The 18,140-nt window shown below is 52.8% G+C and overlaps 1 protein-coding gene across 4 annotated transcripts in view; it reads right to left on the bottom strand.

Annotated features, from left to right (window-relative positions):
- The window catches only part of ARRB1 (arrestin beta 1), an 81,464-nt gene that overhangs the window by 39,160 nt on the left and 24,164 nt on the right, over window positions 1-18,140 (bottom strand). The window contains exon 1 of one of the 4 annotated variants that reach the window (XM_077113561.1): window positions 4,672-6,013. The exons of the other annotated variants lie outside the window; for them this stretch is intronic. Coding sequence (XP_076969676.1) covers window positions 4,672-4,676 — 5 coding nt within the window. The 5' untranslated portion in view covers window positions 4,677-6,013. Of the gene's footprint in view, window positions 1-4,671; window positions 6,014-18,140 lie in introns of those variants that run through there. 4 annotated transcript variants of the gene reach the window in all.

Genomic DNA, 18,140 nt, shown 5'->3' with positions numbered 1-18,140 from the left:
GGTGCCTGGGCGAGCACCAGGAGGCGAGGCTGGACGAGAGAATGGTCCCTCCCTTCTCACACATTCGGTGCCTCTCTGTGCCAGGCCCTGGGCTTGGCACATAGAGGAGGCAGTAATGGCCAGGTTAAGGGACTTGGATAGTGCCCAGAGGGCACTGGGAGCCAAAGGCACTTGGGGGTAGGAGGAATGACCAACCAGGACCCCAACTGCATAACCTTCCCCCATGCCTGCCCCTGGCAGCAGTCACAGCTCGGGGTGGGGAGGGCGGGGAGATCGCTGTCAGGTGCAGCCGCCCTACATTCTGACCCACTTTCCTGGGTGTGAGAACAGCCATCAGGGAGCAGGGAGGCGTGAGGAGCAGGTGGCTGTGGCAGCAAAGAGGTTTCTAGGGCCCTTATCACGTTCTCCCCAGTAGCAGAGTTATTTGTGTACAGGCTTGTCTGTGCTGCCAGAATGAAAACCCTCCCCGGGTCTAAACACTGCCCGCCTGCTCCCCTACCACTTGTGCAGCTGGTTCTCAGGACAGCCTGGGAGGGAGGAGAGGAGGCTGGAAGACAGGAAATGCCACCCCCATTGCACAGATTTGGGGAGCCAGGAGGAGCGGCAGGGTTCACAGCACCACCTCCTTCACTGCCCAGATGGAGAAGTCAAACCCGCAGTGAGAGAAGAGGCTGGCATCGGGCTCGGCGAGCTCAGGTGGGGAGCCCAGAGTCACACCGCTCTTGGGGGGCAGGCTGGAGTGAGAACCCCAGGCCCTGGGGCTCCTGCCTCCCGTCACAGCCCTGCTCACAGTCCCGCCGGGGCTCCCCTGGGCCTCGGTACCGTGGCCAGGGCTGGCTGGCGGAGTCGGGCTCCCGGGCTCCGGGCTGCCCAGAGGCTTCAGGGCAGACAGCAATTCCTCAGGCTTCCTGTCCACACACATGTGTTCGGTTTTCTGGCCCTGATCCATATTTGTGAAGATTTTCGGGGCAGGAGGGAGGAGTGAGAAAGAGGGGAGCCACCAGGTGGCTCCCGACAGGGGAAAGGTCTCTTAAAGGAGCTTGGCCCATCTCTGGCAACCCATGAAACCGGAGATCTGAAAATCAAAGGCGAATAAAAACGTCACTGAGCCGGCTGGCAGCGGGATCCCAAACAGTCCCCAGGCTGCACCTGACGGCGCCCCAGGCTTCCCGACCAAAGGCAGGAAGGAGGAGGTCGCCGGCAGAGGAAAGGACACAGACGCGCCTGGGTGACCTCAGGGGAGTTCGCATCCCCTCTGAGGCTCAGTTTCCCTGATCTGGAAAATCGAGGTGATATTCACCCCACGGGCTGGGGAGATACATGGATATATGACTGTAGGGAATCAACAGAGAGAAGCCGAGGTTGTGGATATTATAGCGATTACTGTCATCACCATCGTTACCCTGTCCGTGCTCTGCCCCATGGCCCATCCCCATCCCAGTCCCCAGGGGAGAGGACTAGGCTTGGGAGCGGGAAGAGACAGTTATATTTTCCCTGCTAGAGACAGGGAAGATTTTTCACTTTGTCTTCTTCCCTGTCTCAGACAGAAAACAACAGTTTGTGCTGTCCTCTCCCCAGTTTAGAGCCCCACATCCCAGAAATTTCCAGAGACATACTCTGCTATTCCCCTTCTGGGTTACCCTTCCCATCAGTTCTCCCACCTCATCCTTCCCAATGCCACCTCATCCAAGGAGCCCTCCCTGACTACTGCAGCTAAAGGTGCTCTCATCCCCTGGCCCTCCAGTGGGCTTTACTTACTCCTCTTCCACCGCCTTTCTCCCTTTCACCCCTCCAGCTTTCCTTCTTCTCGTTCTTTCGTGCTTTCCTTTTATTTATTCTTCAAATCTCTGGGCCTGGCACTGTTCTTGCCTCCAGGAGATAAAGGCCACTGGGCCCTGTCCTCAGGGCACCTACACTCTGGAGGGGGGAGACAGACACTCCACAGATGAAAAGTGCAGAGGGCGGGTGGAATGAGACGGCACGGGCCACGTGCCCGGCTGGTTCGAGGCCCACGACAGGCACCCAGGACACAAGGGTGCCTTTCCCTGGCCCATCCCTCCTGGCCCGCCACCCCTCAGTTGCCTGCGCCTCGTCCTTGCACGTCCCTGCAACTGAGAAAAATGACACACTCTAGAGAGCGGGCATTGCATCCTTCAGCCATTTACTTTCCTCGGTGCACAGCAGTGCTTAATAAATACTGTGAATGAACAAACGATCAAATGAGAGCTGTGCCCTGAGCTCAAAGCTGGGAAGAAACAGGACCTGGGCCCAGGCAGCAAGGCCCACGGGAGCCCATTAGTGACAGAAGGCCCCGGGCACAAAAAGGACCGTTATTTTCCTGTCCAGATTTTATTCAAAGTTGATTTTGTTTGTTTTTTACCAATTTGATTGTATGAGCTTTTAGGGCTATAGAATAGTATATTATATTAAAATAAGCCATTGATTCAGAAACATTGCTTTTTTTTCTCATTCTCACATTTCATAAAATACCAGCTCAGAGCCGGAGGGTGGCACAGCTATCAAAGTCAGGATGCTAAGAGAGCCCTCTGGGTGAGGGGCCCTGTATGGGCTGCAAGCCAAGGCTGAAGGTGGGGTCTCTTTCTGGAGAAAGACTTTGGGGGTGGGGAACCCCATGCCTTATATTTAGCTAGATATGGTATGCTTGGTGTGCTGGAGGCTTATGGAAGCCAATCGTCACGTTTTCTAAATAAGCAGGTTGTTAAACACACCATTACCAGCGGTTCTCAATCGGTGGTGAAGCTGTCCAGCTGGAGACATCTGCGTTTGTCACAATCGGGGGAGGGGGTGCCACCGGCATCTAGTGGGTCGAGGCCAGGTATGCACGGGACAGCGCATTGGACACCCCCACAACACAATCAGCCAGCCCAAATGTTAGCAGTGCTGGGGTTGGGAAATCCTGGTATCAACTTGGAAATAAATACATTACATTAAAAACAAAGGGAATACATACTCAAAACTCATCACTCACTAGTTATCTCACTATGTTTTGCTCTTACGCCCTTGAGGTGATTAACGTAACTGTATCTGCCCAGTGGAATACCATATCATGGTGTCCCAACTCCATGCTCACTGATGTCGTAGTTGTAGTGTGACATCCATGGTAGGAGAATTTACACCACAGAAACAGGCAAACACTAGAACCCCTGCCCCACTTTCTCCCCTGGAACACCTGTTGTTAAACATTTACCAGCAGGCCATGCCACGTGTAATCCTAGGTAGAGAACAGAAATTCATGGGCTTGGTGGGTCCTTCCGGCTTCCAGCCCAGGCCGATGGCTCAGCACTGACCAGCTCTATGGAAGAAGGACCTGACTGCAGCCACATGCACAGACTCCGCGCATGTACACACACCACACGCACACTGCAGACAGCACGCTCACACACACCTGCAAACACCGTGCATACCACACATGTACACACAGATACCATACACACCACAGACACACCGCGACATCCACACACATACACCACAAACAATCCACACAGCACACACACAGCACACGCTAGCCACATGCTCGTACACACACACACCATATGTCTCACACACTTCAAATGAAATATACATGCCACATGCACACACACATGCACATACACACACACACACCATATGTCTCACACACTTCAAACGACATATACATGCCACATGCACACACACACACATGCGATCCAGACACACATACCCACCGATACATGCATACACACACCACATATCACATACACATCAGCCACCACACATGCTTCCAAACACATACACACCCACACACACCACACGGTCACACAAACAACAGACCCACACACACACATCCGTAGACTCACACTACGATCACTGCACACACCATACGCTAGCCACATATTCATACACCACACACACATACCTTGGGTGCCTTGCACACCACATACACACCGTGCACATGCACATACACACACCACATAAATGCACACGCTGTCCCATAGTTACTCTCTGGGTAGCAGAAGACTAAACTGAATAATGAGAAAGGTGAACCAAAAAATACCAATCTGGCCATATTCTTTGACATCTGAGCCCCTTTACTCTCTTCTCGTCCTCTCTGCTCCACACCCCCCACACTCACACAGCCTTCCACATCCAGCCGACCAAGGCAAAGGTTTCAATAAACCCCAAAGAGTACCAAATCTAGGGACCCCGTTTCTGTGGCCATTCTTCTCTGGAGCGCCTGGCCAAGTGAGGCCCCGGGCCTGCCCTGTGCCCAGCTCTCCGGAGGCTCCAGGATTGAGCCAGCTGGCTGTGTCCTCCAGGGCAGGTCCCCTTCCCCTCCCAGGGCCCATGACAAGCAGTGCCCTGAGTGACTCCAGCCACCCGACCACTTCAGCTGCAGCCAAACGCTGAGAAGCCCAACCCACCATCTCTAGCCAGACCTTGTGTGACCCCCACGCCCACCAGCCTTGGGGCATCTCTACTCCCCATTCCCACGACTCCAAAGGTGTCAAGTCCCAAGGACTTCCTCCTACACACCTGTTCCTCCTGTCGCCCTCCACCCCTGCCCAGCCCAGAGGCAGGGACACAGGAAGTGCTCAATATACAACTGATGGATGAATGAATAAATGATGTAAATTCCCGAAAAAAGAAAAAACAAATCACAACTTTCCCCATGAGGCAGATAAGAAGTCTTACCCCATTGCACAGATGAGCCCTGAGTTTCAGCAAACTTAAGGGATGAGCCCAGGAGCAGCGCCGAGGCTGGGGAGTGGGGGTGAGTGGGGTGCAGAGGGAAGCCCGCGTGAGACCCAGGGCTGGGGGCCCCAGGCAACTGCAGCCAGGCCAGGGCAGGCCCTGCAGGATCAGCTTGCCCCAGCCCCAAGTGAAGGGGTTAGTTACAAAGAAAAGGAAAAGGCGTTCCTGATACGCGTCCTGTTTCCTCTCTTCCTCCGGCTTCTCAGGCCGCGGTGGGCGGGTGTCTTTACGCTGGCAGCGCTCAGCCTGCACAAGGACGGGTGAATGGTGAGGGTCTCCCGGGATCCCTTTCCACGCCAGCTGTGTGGTCTACACTGAGGCAGGGGCTCACCGAGGGAACCCTCCAGTTCCATGTCCCCTTCCCAGTCTCCAGGGGATACTGGTCACAGCCAGGTACAAGAGTGTCCCATAAAGACACCTCCTCCGGGAAGCCTTCCATGTCACCCTCACTTGCTATAGGGGTCCTCTACAGTCTCTCCTTTCCCATCCCCCAGCCCCATAGCAGCCAAGTCTGTAAGTCTCCCCAGCTCTCTCTGGGTACTTCCTAAGAGATCTGAGCTGTCCATGAACCAGGTAGGGTTGGGGAGAGGGATGTCCCCAAAGCCATAGGCCATCAAACAAGACTTCTTGAGGGAGGGGACAAGCTGAGCTTCCCATCAGGGGCCTCCTGAGAGCAGAGGGCATGTCTCCTCTATCTAACAGGGGTTTTTCAGAGGAAAGTGGCTGTAACTATGACTCCTCCATCAGACAGGAGGCTCCTACAGGACAGTCATGCCTCCTTCTCAAAGAGCTGCTGGAGGACAAGAGGACTCTGTGTCCTCCACCAGGTAGAGGGTCCCAGAGAAAAGGATCCATGTTCCCTCCCGCCTGCTTCTCTCCCTGAAGGCAGGGCCATTCCTCCCCTATCAGACTAGCACCATCTCTCCCTGCTGCCCCCACAGAAGTCTCCAGAACAGATTTCAGCTCGTTCTAAGGTACTGAGAAGGGCTTCCCTCTGGGACAGAGCTGGAGGAAGCTTTCCCAAGTTCTCCTTGGCACAGAGTTCCCTGACAACTTTCCACTCACGCCCTCAACTGAACTGAAGCTGCTGGGCCATACTTAAGATGGCCATGGGTCAGGGCAGAGGCCAGGGACTGTCTGTCCCTGCCAGGCCCACGGACCTCTCGAGACAAGGTGATGGGAGAAGCTGGGGCATCCCTGACAAGAAGCTGCCCTGGGCAGGCCATCGCCCAGCTCTGGCCCGGAAGTGACTGGATGCGAGCCCTGGATGGTTCTCTACTCCTGGCTCGGGAACTAACTGGGCAAATCTCTTCCCTCCATACACTAACAGCCTCCTCCTACCACACACACACACACACACACACACACACACACACACTGCCCATCCTCAAATCTCTGTGGAACTAACTGGGCAAATCTCTTCCCTCTATACATTAACAGCCTCCTCCTACCACACACACACACACACACACACACACACACACTGCCCATCCTCAAATCTCTGTCAGCGCCCATTCCTGGCTGAAGTAACAGAAGGCATTGGAGAAAGGGGATAGCGGGGCCCTTCCTGGGTCCCCCCTCAAGGACAGCATTGGCCCCCACTGGGTGCTCAGCCCTGAGCCTGGCCCAAGCAGCTTCCGCAATCCTCCTCCCTGCGTGTGCCAGCTCCAGGGAGCTGCTATTAGTTAGCATTGATCCACAAAGTGCTTTGCTGACACTTTTTATGAGCTCAGCCCCACCTGGGGCCCCGGGAGCTAGGAACAGAAGCATAAACTGAGGCCTGGGAGCCCAGGCCACTTAGCAGGGGGAGGGAGCAGCTGAGCCAGCCTTTGACCTCAGGCCCCAGAACCACGGCCCAAACGGGCCCAGGGCTGGCCGTCAGTAAGGGTTACCTAGATGAATGAATGAAAAGCAATTTAGGGGGTGCAAGCGTAGTTCAGTGGTAGAATTCTTGCCTGCCATGGGGGAAACTCAGGTTCAATTCCCGGTCCATGCACTTCCCAAAACAACAAACATACAAGCAAAACAAAAAGACAAAAAAAAATTAACAAATGATGCTGCAATAACAGGATACTCACATGGAAAAAGAATGAGATAACTGTGGGCTTGCCCTGTCAACTCTCTGGACCCCAGTTTCCACTCCTGGAAAATGGGACTAATGCCCTTTCCCCCTTGAGTTGTCCAGAAGATTAAACGTGATAAATATGTAAAGTATTTAGCATTTCATAAATAAATGGTAAATCTAAAAATCATTATTTTTAGATTTATAAAAATCTATACAGCATACATTAAAATAAAATAAAATAACAATTTAATGGGATTTGGGTAATTTAACCTGAGTATATTTTTAACTTAAGACATAATAATAATACAACTAACATTTATTGAATGCTTAATACAAGCCAGGCACTATTTTAAACACTATATTAACTCATTCAATCTTCCCAAGAACCCGATAAGGTAGAAACTGTTATTATCCTCATTTTATATAAGAGGAAACTGATACATAAACAGGCTAAGAAATTTGTCCAAAGTCAGGGCAGGAAATAAGAAACATAAGCAGCTCAAAGCATCTGCTTGATAAATCAAGGAGTAAAAAGCTTATAACAATGCTTCTGAATTTTAAAAGAATTAGGTACTTGAAACATACCATTTATCCTAAAAGTATTCCACACCATAGATATTAATTATCGGATAAGCTGTGGAATATTTTAGGATGTACAGAACTCAACAAAAGAGTAGTATTGCAATGTAAAACACATGTTTATCATCTTATCATCATGATTATCCTCCTTTTGAAACCTGGACTAAATAGTTTCACTAAAATTTTTTTTAAATAATGATTTTTAGATTTACCATTTATATATTAGATGCTAAATACTTTACATATTTATCATGTTTAATCTTCTGGACAACTCAAGGGGGAAAGGGCATTAGTCCCATTTTCCAGGAGTGGAAACTGGGGTCCAGAGGGTTGACTGGGCAAGCCCACAGTTACTCAGCTTGTAGGGGCAATGTCAGTCTGTTTGTCCCCAAAGCCCATGCTCCTTCCCCTGTGCCGCCCTGCAACTTGTGCTCTCAGAAGGTGACCTGGGGAGGCCAGAGGTCCAACAAAGGGTATGCTTAGTGGGCCCAGGCCTGCAACAGAAGAGAACTCTGGACGGGGCAAGCTCAGGTTTACTGAGCCCACTCTGTGCCAGGCACCCTGCTCCGGCACTACCTCCTCAGGAGCCCTCCCTGCAGCACCCTCTTCGGGGAGCATGATCCAGGTGAATGTTTGCCCCCTTGGATGAGCCTCAGGGCAGAGGCTGTACTTGGCACAGAGAAGGTGCCACATAAATTAAAGGCAAGGCCTAGGGTTAGGGGGGCCTGTCCCCTCACTGCCCTGCACACAGTTAGGGCTCCGTGAATGGTGAAAATACTAATCCACCTCCACCACAATAACCAGACTCGCTGGGTGGCCTTGGGCAGGTCTCTGTTCATCTTGGCTCCAACTGGCTCACCAGCTATCAGGGAGGGCCACCCCATAGGGGCCTGAGCAGCCAGAGGAGATAATAGGGGACACCAGAGTGCTAGGCAGAGACATAGGCTTGTTATTAGGACAAGGCTGAATTATCGAGCAGCTTTAAGAAATGCACTCCCATTACTTCCAGAGCACACAGGCTTGCAGATGAGGCAGGCACAGCAAAGCCAGCCAAGAGCAGCTGTGCCATCAACTACCCTCCCCCCAATCACACCCCGCAATAAGAATACCCAAGCCCACTCCCAAACCCTCCACCTGCTCCTTAAGTCAACTCCCTCCCACTCTCCGAGGTTGATTGTGAGAAACCTGCCAGGAGGAACGCTACTGGGCCCTTCTTCAGTCAACCAATCTGTCAGGAGTGAGAGTTCCAGAATCAGCCTTGCTTGTTCCAATTGAGATACTCAAGCTGTCTTACCCCAATCCCAAAAAGAGCCATGCAAGCAGTGGTAGGTATAGGGACCAGCCACCAGGTACTAGGTCTGGGTCTGTGCCCTGGCAATTATTGGCTGTGTCCTCACCTGGATGAGGGGGTAACACTATCCACCTCCGGGGTGTGTGGGGAATGAATGAGCTGATGTCTGCATAGTCCTGGCACATAATCCAAGTTTGATATATGGCAGGATCTGTGCATTGACAGGTGCTGGGGAATACCACAGCAAACAAGGCTATCAGGGCTCTGCCTCCACGGGGCAGTGGGGAAAGGAGACTTAAATAATCACACGCAAGATCACACAGGCAGGTGGTGGCGGAGCCCCTGACTGCTAGGCTACACTGACTCCCAGAGTTCACGTGGCACTCTCTGTGTATCCATGGACCCCAGGCATTGGGACACAGGTTTCCAAGGGGAGCACAGAGTACGGGGATGAGTCTGTGGAATACTCTTCTTTAAGGCCTGGACAACTTCTCCTTCAAGACTCCCTTCTTCTTCCCTTCTCCCTCAAGGAAGACCACCTTCCTTGGTTCAGGAAACATCATGACCAACCCTGATGGTCAGAGGGGCCCTGGACAATGGGCCCAAGCATTCACATCATGGAAAGAGAGGGACTCTTATACACAGATGAGGCCACCTGCCATTATCTCAGTCTCTTGTGAGTCTGATTGATGGGTGTTTGTCATGGGGGTCTGGGCAGGCCCAATTCCACCCCCAAAGCCACTACCAACCACAGTGAAAGGCTCAGACAGTGCCTGGGAAGCTGGGGGCGGGGAAGGGGGCTGTCATGAATGCACTGGGGAAGACAGACATGCAATCAGTAACTGTCCTACAGAAGGCACCACAAGAGAAGATTAGAAAGAGGGTCACAGTAACTCTGGCCTGGCTCTGCCCTGGAATGGAGAAAGTTATGGACAAGAGGTGACATCTGAGCAGGGACTTGAAAGAAAAAGAAGCTGCCAGATCGGAAAGGTCTGGAAGAGAGAACAGCAAAGTGGTATACATAAGCTGAGATTACACATCCTAGGTAACTGGTGTACACTTCAAAACTGTCTTAAAATCACCATCTCATTTGATTCTCTCAGATCCCATAACGCTGTTATTACACCTCCCAGCAGATAAGATACATGAGGTCCAGCAGAGGCAGATGACCAGCCCAGGGCACAGGGGAATGAGGGAGGAGGGGATGGAGACTGCCTGAGACGTCCTTCCCCACAGAGCCAGGAGGGTAGTCCTGCTTTCCTGTCCCACTTCTGCCCCTGCTGGCCAGTGACCCCCAGTCCCCAAACCCAGTGCAGACACACAATTCTCCAAGCCCCAGGGCCTCTCAGATGGGGCCGGCTGAGGGGGGTAGCAGTGGTGGGATGGGGCAGCCAGGCCTGAGCTAAGGAGATCCAGGAAGGGCTGGTGATTCTCTCAGGCCCTGCTCGGAGGCCCTGCCCCACCCTGAGTGCTGATAACCTCGACCTCTCCTACTGTACATATCCTCTCTTGGCCTCTCAGCTTCCCTTCTCTCTTAGCGGCTGCTGCCAGCCTCGCCTCCCTGCCTTCCCACCGCCCGCAGGGAGCAGTGAGCTCAGTCTTTCCCATCACAATCCCTGGGAATGACAGGAAACGCATGGCTGGGCCAGCAACTGAGAGGAGACCTGCCCCAGAGAGGGAGACGGAGAAGGGGGGCTTTTCCCAGGGCTGTCGGGGTGTCCTGAGGCTCCCCAGGCCAGGCCACTGTGTGCCCGTCGATACTACTCACTCTCAGTGAGGCGGGAGCGGCCTGCTGTAGCAGGAAGCGGCCTCAGTCTACAGATAGGGAGAGAAATAAGGTGTATCAAGGGACTGACTATCCCATCCCAGGCACTGTCCCAGCCTTTCACATTTGTCTCATTTGATCCTTGCAACTATACAATGTAGGTGTGGCAGCTGAAGAGTGGTCCCCAAAGACGTCCCTGCCCTCATCCCCAGAACCGGGACTCTGCAGGTGTGATTTAATTAGGAGTTTGAGATGGGATTATCTGAGAGGTCCCAATATAATCCCAAAATCCTTGTAAGAGGGAGACAGGGAGAAAAAAAAAAGAGAGAGAGACAGACAGGAGTGTCAGAGAGAGAAAAGGCAATATGACAATAGAATCAACAGGAGAGAGATTGGAAGATGCGACACCACTGGCTTTGAAGATGGAGGATGGGGCCATGAGCTAAGGAATGGAGGTAACCTCCAGACACTGGAAAAGGCAAGGAAACAGATTCCCTTCCTAGAGATTCCAGACGGAACACAGCCCCGCCAATCCAGTTTAGGACTTCTGACCTGCAGAAGGGCACAAGAATAAATGTTTGTTGTTTTAAGCTACTAAGTCTGTGGTAACTTGTTATACCAGCACAGGAGACTAATACAGTAGGTATTTCCATTTCCAATTTACAAAGGAGGAAACTGAGGCTCAGAGAGGGTACATGACTTCCCACATCCTACATGCTCCTTTCCAAACCACACTGGCTTACTGGGAAACCTGAAACCCCTCAGCCAGAACTTTTAAGGCCGGGGGTTTCTGCAGAGGATAGTCTGACAAGGAAGCAGGGTCTGACCCTCTAGGCCCAAGGCTGAAGACAGGGAAGGAATCTGAAGGGTAAAGACTCTGTGCCTGCTGGGAGTTGCTATTGCTGCTAAGCCTGAGTCCTGCCGTATCTCAACCAGGAAGTGGGGAGGGGAGTGGGCCAGAGAAGAGCTCTGCCTGGGCCACTGAGCTCCCTAGGCTCATGTTTACAGGATTAACTGAGATTGGATTAAATCCATCCATTATCTCTCTTTGATCCTGCAAAATCTCTGGCACAAGGGCTCATCATCTTTCTTTCCACGTTAGTGGTGAGGAAAATGAATTTCTGGAAGTGGTGACTGGTCCAAGTGCTCACGGCTAGTAAGTACTGGGTTCTGGGTATCGATAATGGTCAATGTATGAAAAGCATCACAGCCACCAGGATTAACGTTTATTGATACTTTGTATGTATCTAACACTGTGTGAACCGTGGCAGGTATTTTCTCAATCATTCTAGGTACAAACCTAATCAAGTCCTTCCTCTGCCTGAAACCCCTTAAAGCATCCCACAAGTCCTGCAGGACCCTGCAACCTCCTTCCCACCACGCTCTACTGCCCCCCAATACCTTGCACCCTTCTGACCTTGCTCAGTTTCTTGCAGCCACCAAACTCCTTCCCACTGTGAGGTCTCCCACCGGGCTCCAGCCCCACCAGCCCTGGGCCACATGCACACATGGTGGAGAATCAACAGACCCTGGCCCCCCACCCCCACTCTCCCTAGGGGTTAAAGGAGAGAGATCAGGAGCCTGGGGTCTGCCACAGATGGCAGGAGGCCTGGGAGGTCTGAGCTGAGAGGGCCCAAGCAAGCTGGTCATTTCTTACATAGTAAAGGCACCAGCAGCCTGGATGGGACAGGGGGTGGGTGGCCCAAGTCCTTGGTGGAGATGGATCCTCTTGGGAAAGCAGGACACGGGCTGAGGGGACCTTGTGGAATACTAGGGCCCAGCGCTCAGGGCATGCATGGGGATACTGAGGTTCAGAGAAGGGCAAGACTTACCCCAGGCCCCATAGTGTGTCACTTGGGAGTCAGTTCAGGGCAGCGGGTAAGGCTTTAAGATCTGCCACCCACGAGCGGGGTGACTCAGTCAAGGACCACATCTCTGATCCTCATCTCTAAAATGGGAATACTTAATAGCTTCCCAACAGCTAATAATAGCTTCTTGATTAATGCATGTTAAGCATGTGGTGCAGTGCCTGGCATACAGAAAATTAATCAAGGGATTAATGGGAGCCTCTCTTACCATTCAGAGCTGGGACTGGACCTCAATACCAGTTAGTGCCAATTCCACCACCCCACACTGCCAGAGGGGAGCTCACCTGCTTCCTGCTACCTATAGTTGGGCGGGTTTAATTTAACCTACCACGGCCAGCCCCTCAGGTGGGACCCCCAAGGGGAGGATGCCCAGAAACCATTGCTTCTGACCCCCAAAGCTGTTGAGTCGTTTAGCTTGTTTGATCATCTCTAAGAAAATCTCACGTTCCTTACAATTAAAGAAAGGAGCCAGGACAAAGCCAAGGGAGACAGACCCAAAGCCTAGGGATGAGGAACCCCACCAGGTCCTCACTTCCAAATCCACAGAGGGTGTGTTGATTTGAAGCTATTCCGTACCCCAGAAAAGCCATGGCCTTTAATGCTCATTCATTCTTGCTGGGTGGGAGCTTTTTTATTGTTTCCACGGAGATGTGACCCAACAAATTGTGGGTGGTAACTTTTGATTGGATGGTTTCCATGGAGATGTGTCTCCACCCGTTCAAGGTGGGGTTGCTTCCTGGAACCCTTTAAGAGGGAACGGTTGTGGAATAAGCTCAGAGCAACCAAAACCAGCAAAGCCCACACAGCCAGGGACCTTTGGAGATGAAGAAAGAAAACGCCCCCAGGGGAGCTTCATGAAACAAGAAACCAGGAGAGAAAGCTAGCAGATGTCACTATGTGCCCTCCAAGCTGAGAGAGAAACCCCGAATTTCATCGGCCTTTCTTGAGTGAAGGTAACCTCTTGTAACCTCTTGTGCCTTACTGTGGGCATTTTCACAGTCTTAAAACTGTAAACTTGCAACTTAATAAATTCCCCTTTTTAAAAGCTATTCCACTTCTGGTATATCACATTCCGGCCACTTAACAAACTAATAACAGAGGGGAAGGAAGGAATCAACTATTTACCCAGCACTTCCTGGAGGGCAGAGTCTGTGCTGGGGCATCTATGCCATCATTTCACTTCAACCCCACAGCAGCCCAGTGAGGCAGGATGACTGTTCTCATTTTGCTGAAGAGGAAGCTGAGGTTTCAGGAGGGGATAAACAGCTTGGCGCTCCGGGAGACCTCTGGGTAGGGGCCCCACTCCTGTGATAAAGTGCTGCAGACTGGGAGTTTCCTAAGGAGGTGATCAGACCAGGGGGGTGAGTCCCCCAGAGGCAGCCCCCTGACCAGCCATCTCCTCTCCCTGGCCCTCTCACCCTACCCCAGCCTCCTCGGAGATCTGTTATTAATAACCACGAAAGGGTGGGCCACTGTGGCTCAGCAGGCAGAGTTCTCGCCTGCCATGCCAGAGACCCGGGTTCGATTCCCAGTGCCTGCCCATGAAAATAATAATAATAATAATAAAAATAACTGTGAAAATAATTCCTAGTAATCCCTCCTTTCGGACTGTAACCCTGCCACACCCAGTCCCCACATCAAGTTTGCCTCCACTCCTTTCTCAGAGTCCTGCTCGAGCCCTACCTAGGTCAGATCCCACAAGACCTTTTCGTGCACCCCACCCTCCTTTAGAGCACTTCTCACAAGGCCTCCTTCTTGCCATACCCTTCCTGCTTCAGACCACACGCTCCTCTAAGCCATGGACTCTGGCGGCCTCTGTCACACTCCCAGAGACGCGCAGGTGCTGGCACCCGGCCTCAGGGCGTCCCTGGACTCTGCACCTGCCATTACTCTCCGAGGGTGGAGGTTACACGCCCCCGTGCAGACGAGGAACTGTGAGGTTCAGAGGTCACCCAGCTAGCCTAGAACACAGCTGGGACCAGCACCCAGGACTGGCTATCTAGTTCGCAGGGCCCAGGGCGGCATGAACATGCAGGGCCCCTTGCTCTAATTGCAAAACAGGGACAGAATATTGAACCAAGTGCCAGGCCCTTCAGAGTAGATATGTAATGCCTCCTGGTCCGGAGCCAGGCTCCTCCCGCCACGATGCCCTTCCTTTTGGAAGAACGACGGTCCCTAAGGCAGTGGTTCTCACGCTGGAGGACTTGCTAAAATCCAGACTGCTGTCCCCCAGCACACACACACCCGCCAGTGTTTCCTGTTCTGTAGGTGTGGCGCGACCTGGGAATTTGTATTTCTAACTGTCGGCAGGTGAAGCTGAGGCTGCTGATCTTGAGATTCTGGGAACCACTGCCCTAAGGAATAACCACTTAACTGGGGGACTCGGAATCCAGGACCCGGTAGAGATTGGGGGAGGGGCGGTGTCTGGGCGGAGGCTGCCTAGCATCTTTTAAAAGTACTCGGGTTTCAGTCCAAAGGGCCAATCCTCCTAAGAAGGAACAGGGGTGAGAAAGGAAGGGGAGAAGCAGCAGAGGAAAAAGAACACTTTACCCAAGTTGCCTTGTTTAATTTTTATAACAATCTGGTGAGGCAAGTTCTCTCGTCCTTATTTTAGAGGAAACCACAGCACACAGAGGTCAGTAATTTGCCGAGGCTACTCAACCGTAAAATTATGGAGACGACATTTGCACCTGGTTTTTGTCCTACACACCGTCACAAAGCTTGCTTCAACCTTGGCTGGCCCTGATAAGTCCTAACCCCTGACCTCCCAGCCCAGGGCAGCAGAGCCAGAAGCCTTCAGGATTTGCACAGCCCCAAGCCCTGGCAGCCTCTGGAATCCAGGCCAGCGCGTGAATGCAGCAGTCCAGGTGCCATCCCCAGGTCAGAGGTTCCTCCCTATTGGGAATTAAATCACGTACCCCCATTCCCGTAGAGTGAATAGGCCTCTGAAACTGTTCTTAGTTAAGTTGTGCCCAGACTGAATGAGGGTCGGCTTTAATCCAATATGGTTTATAAGCAAAGGAAATTGGGAATGGAAGAAGCCGTGGAGAGAAGCCAGAAGCTGGAAGTCAACAAAGCCTGGAAGAGAAAGGAGAACGATGTCTCCATGTGCACTGCCATATGATGGGAGAGCCAAGGACCAAGGATTGCCGGCAGTCAGCCCCAGAATGCCACAGTCTTTGGAAAGAAAGCATCACCTTGCTGATGCCCCATTTTGGACCTCTCCCAGCCCCAAAACTGTGAGCCAATAAATTCCCATTGTTTAAGCCAACTGAACGTATCGTATTTGTTTTCGCAGCCGGGAAACTAAAACACACCCACAACCAGCCTCTTCTCTCCAGCCTCACCTCTGGCCACGTCTTCACACTTACCCTAAGCTCTGGTCACACTCCTGGATCACATCATGTGTTTTTAGCCTTTGCCCAGACTGTTCCTTCTGCCTGGAGTGCCTTTTCTACCCTGCCTATCTGTCCAACTCTTGCCCATCCTTCGAACCCCGGTTCAGCTCTTCCTCATCTGGGAAATGTCCCCGGCACCTTGTCTGCCCTCACTTTGCTCCATCGTGTCACTTTCTGCCTCCAGGTCTGCTCCTCCAACCACTCATTATTCCACAGATATTGATTGAGCAGCTGCTTTGTTCCAGATACAGTACCAGGCGCTGAGGATTCAAGGCTGAGCCTGAACTCCATCAGGATTCATCCCTGTGAACCCCCTGCCAGGAGGGGTAAACAGAGAGGGGGCCAAGAAGGGTCCCATGGGGGTGATGGGACCCCGGCTCGGGGGTAGAAAGGCTGGAAGATGTAGAGAAACGTCTACATTCCAGGCCCCTGACGAGGTTGGGGGGAGCCCCCGCCTCTATGTCCCCCAAGCTTGGAGTAAAGATCTTTAGCAAAATAGCCAAAATCTCCAGCCAAGCAAATACAAGGCATACCATATGTCTCTGTGCCAAGGGCCCCACTGGCCACGAACAACCAGGACACTGAGGCCCAGAGGGGAACGTATGAACCAAGCCAGTGACCCACCCGAACAGGAGGCAGCCCTGGAGTGGGCTGCAGCACCCCCTCCCAGGGGACGGGGTTTAAACAGTGGAGGAAGAGGAGGCAGTGAGCCCCATCCTGAAGGTGCACCCTGGGGACCCCTCCATTGGGGGTAGGGGAGGCTTTAGGGGTACACGCTGGGAAGCCACAGCCCACAGAAGCCCAGGCATGGGAAAGATCGCTGCTGCCTGCTAGTGGAGGGGAGGGGGCTGGAGTGGAGCCAGGATGGCAGAGGAAACATCTTGAGAGGCAACAGGGAGCAAGGGAGGAGGCCTGAGAAGGGAGGAAAGAGCCAGACACGCAAACACCTCCGCCTCCTCTTCCCAACCAAAACAGAATCCCCAGCAGACTGAGACCTGGGAGAAAGGCGAGGAGGAAAGAAGCTGAGGCCTCAGAGTGAGGGGTGGCTGCAGTAGCGGTCCCGGGACTGGAGCTTCTGGAAGCTTCTGTGGCAGAGCAGCCCCGCCAGGGGAACGCAGGTCCCATCTGGCATCACGGGCTGCTCAGTTTTGTTCCCAGAGGTGCTGAAGGCTCAGGAAAGAAGGGCTGTGGGCTCCACCTGGTAACTCCTGCTCTCCCTTCAAGACCCCACTCAGGAATCAACCTTCCCTGAAGCCCCCAGACCCCACCTCTGGGCTAGCGGGGCTCCAGCCCAGCTTTCTTTAGCATGAGCTCAGAAAATGCTGTGGAATAGACTGACCTGACGGGGGGAGTGGAAGCTTATCCTACCCCTTAGGGGGTCTCCTGACTGATGGGAAAGTGGAGGCCTAGCCCTTGGGAAGCCCAAAGTCTGATGGGAACCCACAGCCTCCAAAGGAGGGAGCGCTGGCAGAGGCGGCTCGGGACTCCCAGACAATCCGGGGACTGGCACACACTTCAAATCAATCCACAGAGCCTTAATGGATGCCTCCTCCTCTGGTAGGACAGGACGCTGGGACAAGGAGACAGGAAGGTGGACTGAGAAAGAGGGAGGCACCATGTTTTTCCTACTCCAACACACACACACTCAACCCTGGGGCTGAGGGGCCTACAGGAACTGGGCTCTGTGTCTTAGACAAATCCCTCACTTTCTCTGGGTCTCTCCAGTACCTCACCTATAAAACGAGGGTTCTCCTGTCCCCCCTTCCTCTCAGGGGAAGCATGAGGTAAAGGACAGGCCTCCGGGTGGGAAAGAAACTAATGCCTCTGGTATGACTTCAGTGTGCGGAGACCCCCATCCCCCGAGCCCGACACCACAGGCACCCCCTCTCTCCTCCATCACTAGCGAGTGTTTCCGGCAGGCAGACGCTGCGGTCAGCAGAGCCAGGCAGCCAGGCCTGGTACCGCAGGGGCAGAGTGGCCTCAGGGCTAATCCATGCCCCGTCCAGGGGACTTTTCTCTCCTCTTGCCCCTTATCCGAGAAGACCGTTCTCTCCACCACCCCGTGAGAGGCTACATTATGATGCCTTTTGTCTGTGCTTTCCCTCATTCCTTCCCTGAGTTGCTCTAAGCTGCTGGAACGTAGAGGGCCTTCTTTCATTCCCTTGTTTAAATCACGGTCAGTCAATCCGCCTTGGTTGAAACCTTCACTCACTAGAGGATGTCCATCGAGTCACTTCTCACTCAGCCTGTTTCCCCATCTGTAGAGTGAGGATGCAGTTGTGCTTTTCCACAGGGCTCTTCTGAGGATTAGATGGGCCTAGTGCCTGGCACCTAGTAATACATGTTAGCTCTTATTATTAAAAATAATAGTATTCAACAAATATTGTTGAACTCCTATTTCATATCAGACACCGTTGGCCACCAGGGACAGACCGGTGAATAG

This window comes from Tamandua tetradactyla, chromosome 8 (genome assembly GCF_023851605.1).
Source record: "Tamandua tetradactyla isolate mTamTet1 chromosome 8, mTamTet1.pri, whole genome shotgun sequence".
NCBI lineage: Eukaryota > Metazoa > Chordata > Mammalia > Pilosa > Myrmecophagidae > Tamandua > Tamandua tetradactyla.
The sequence above is the reverse complement of the archived record's forward strand: the minus strand, read 5'-3'. Positions and strand labels throughout refer to the sequence as shown.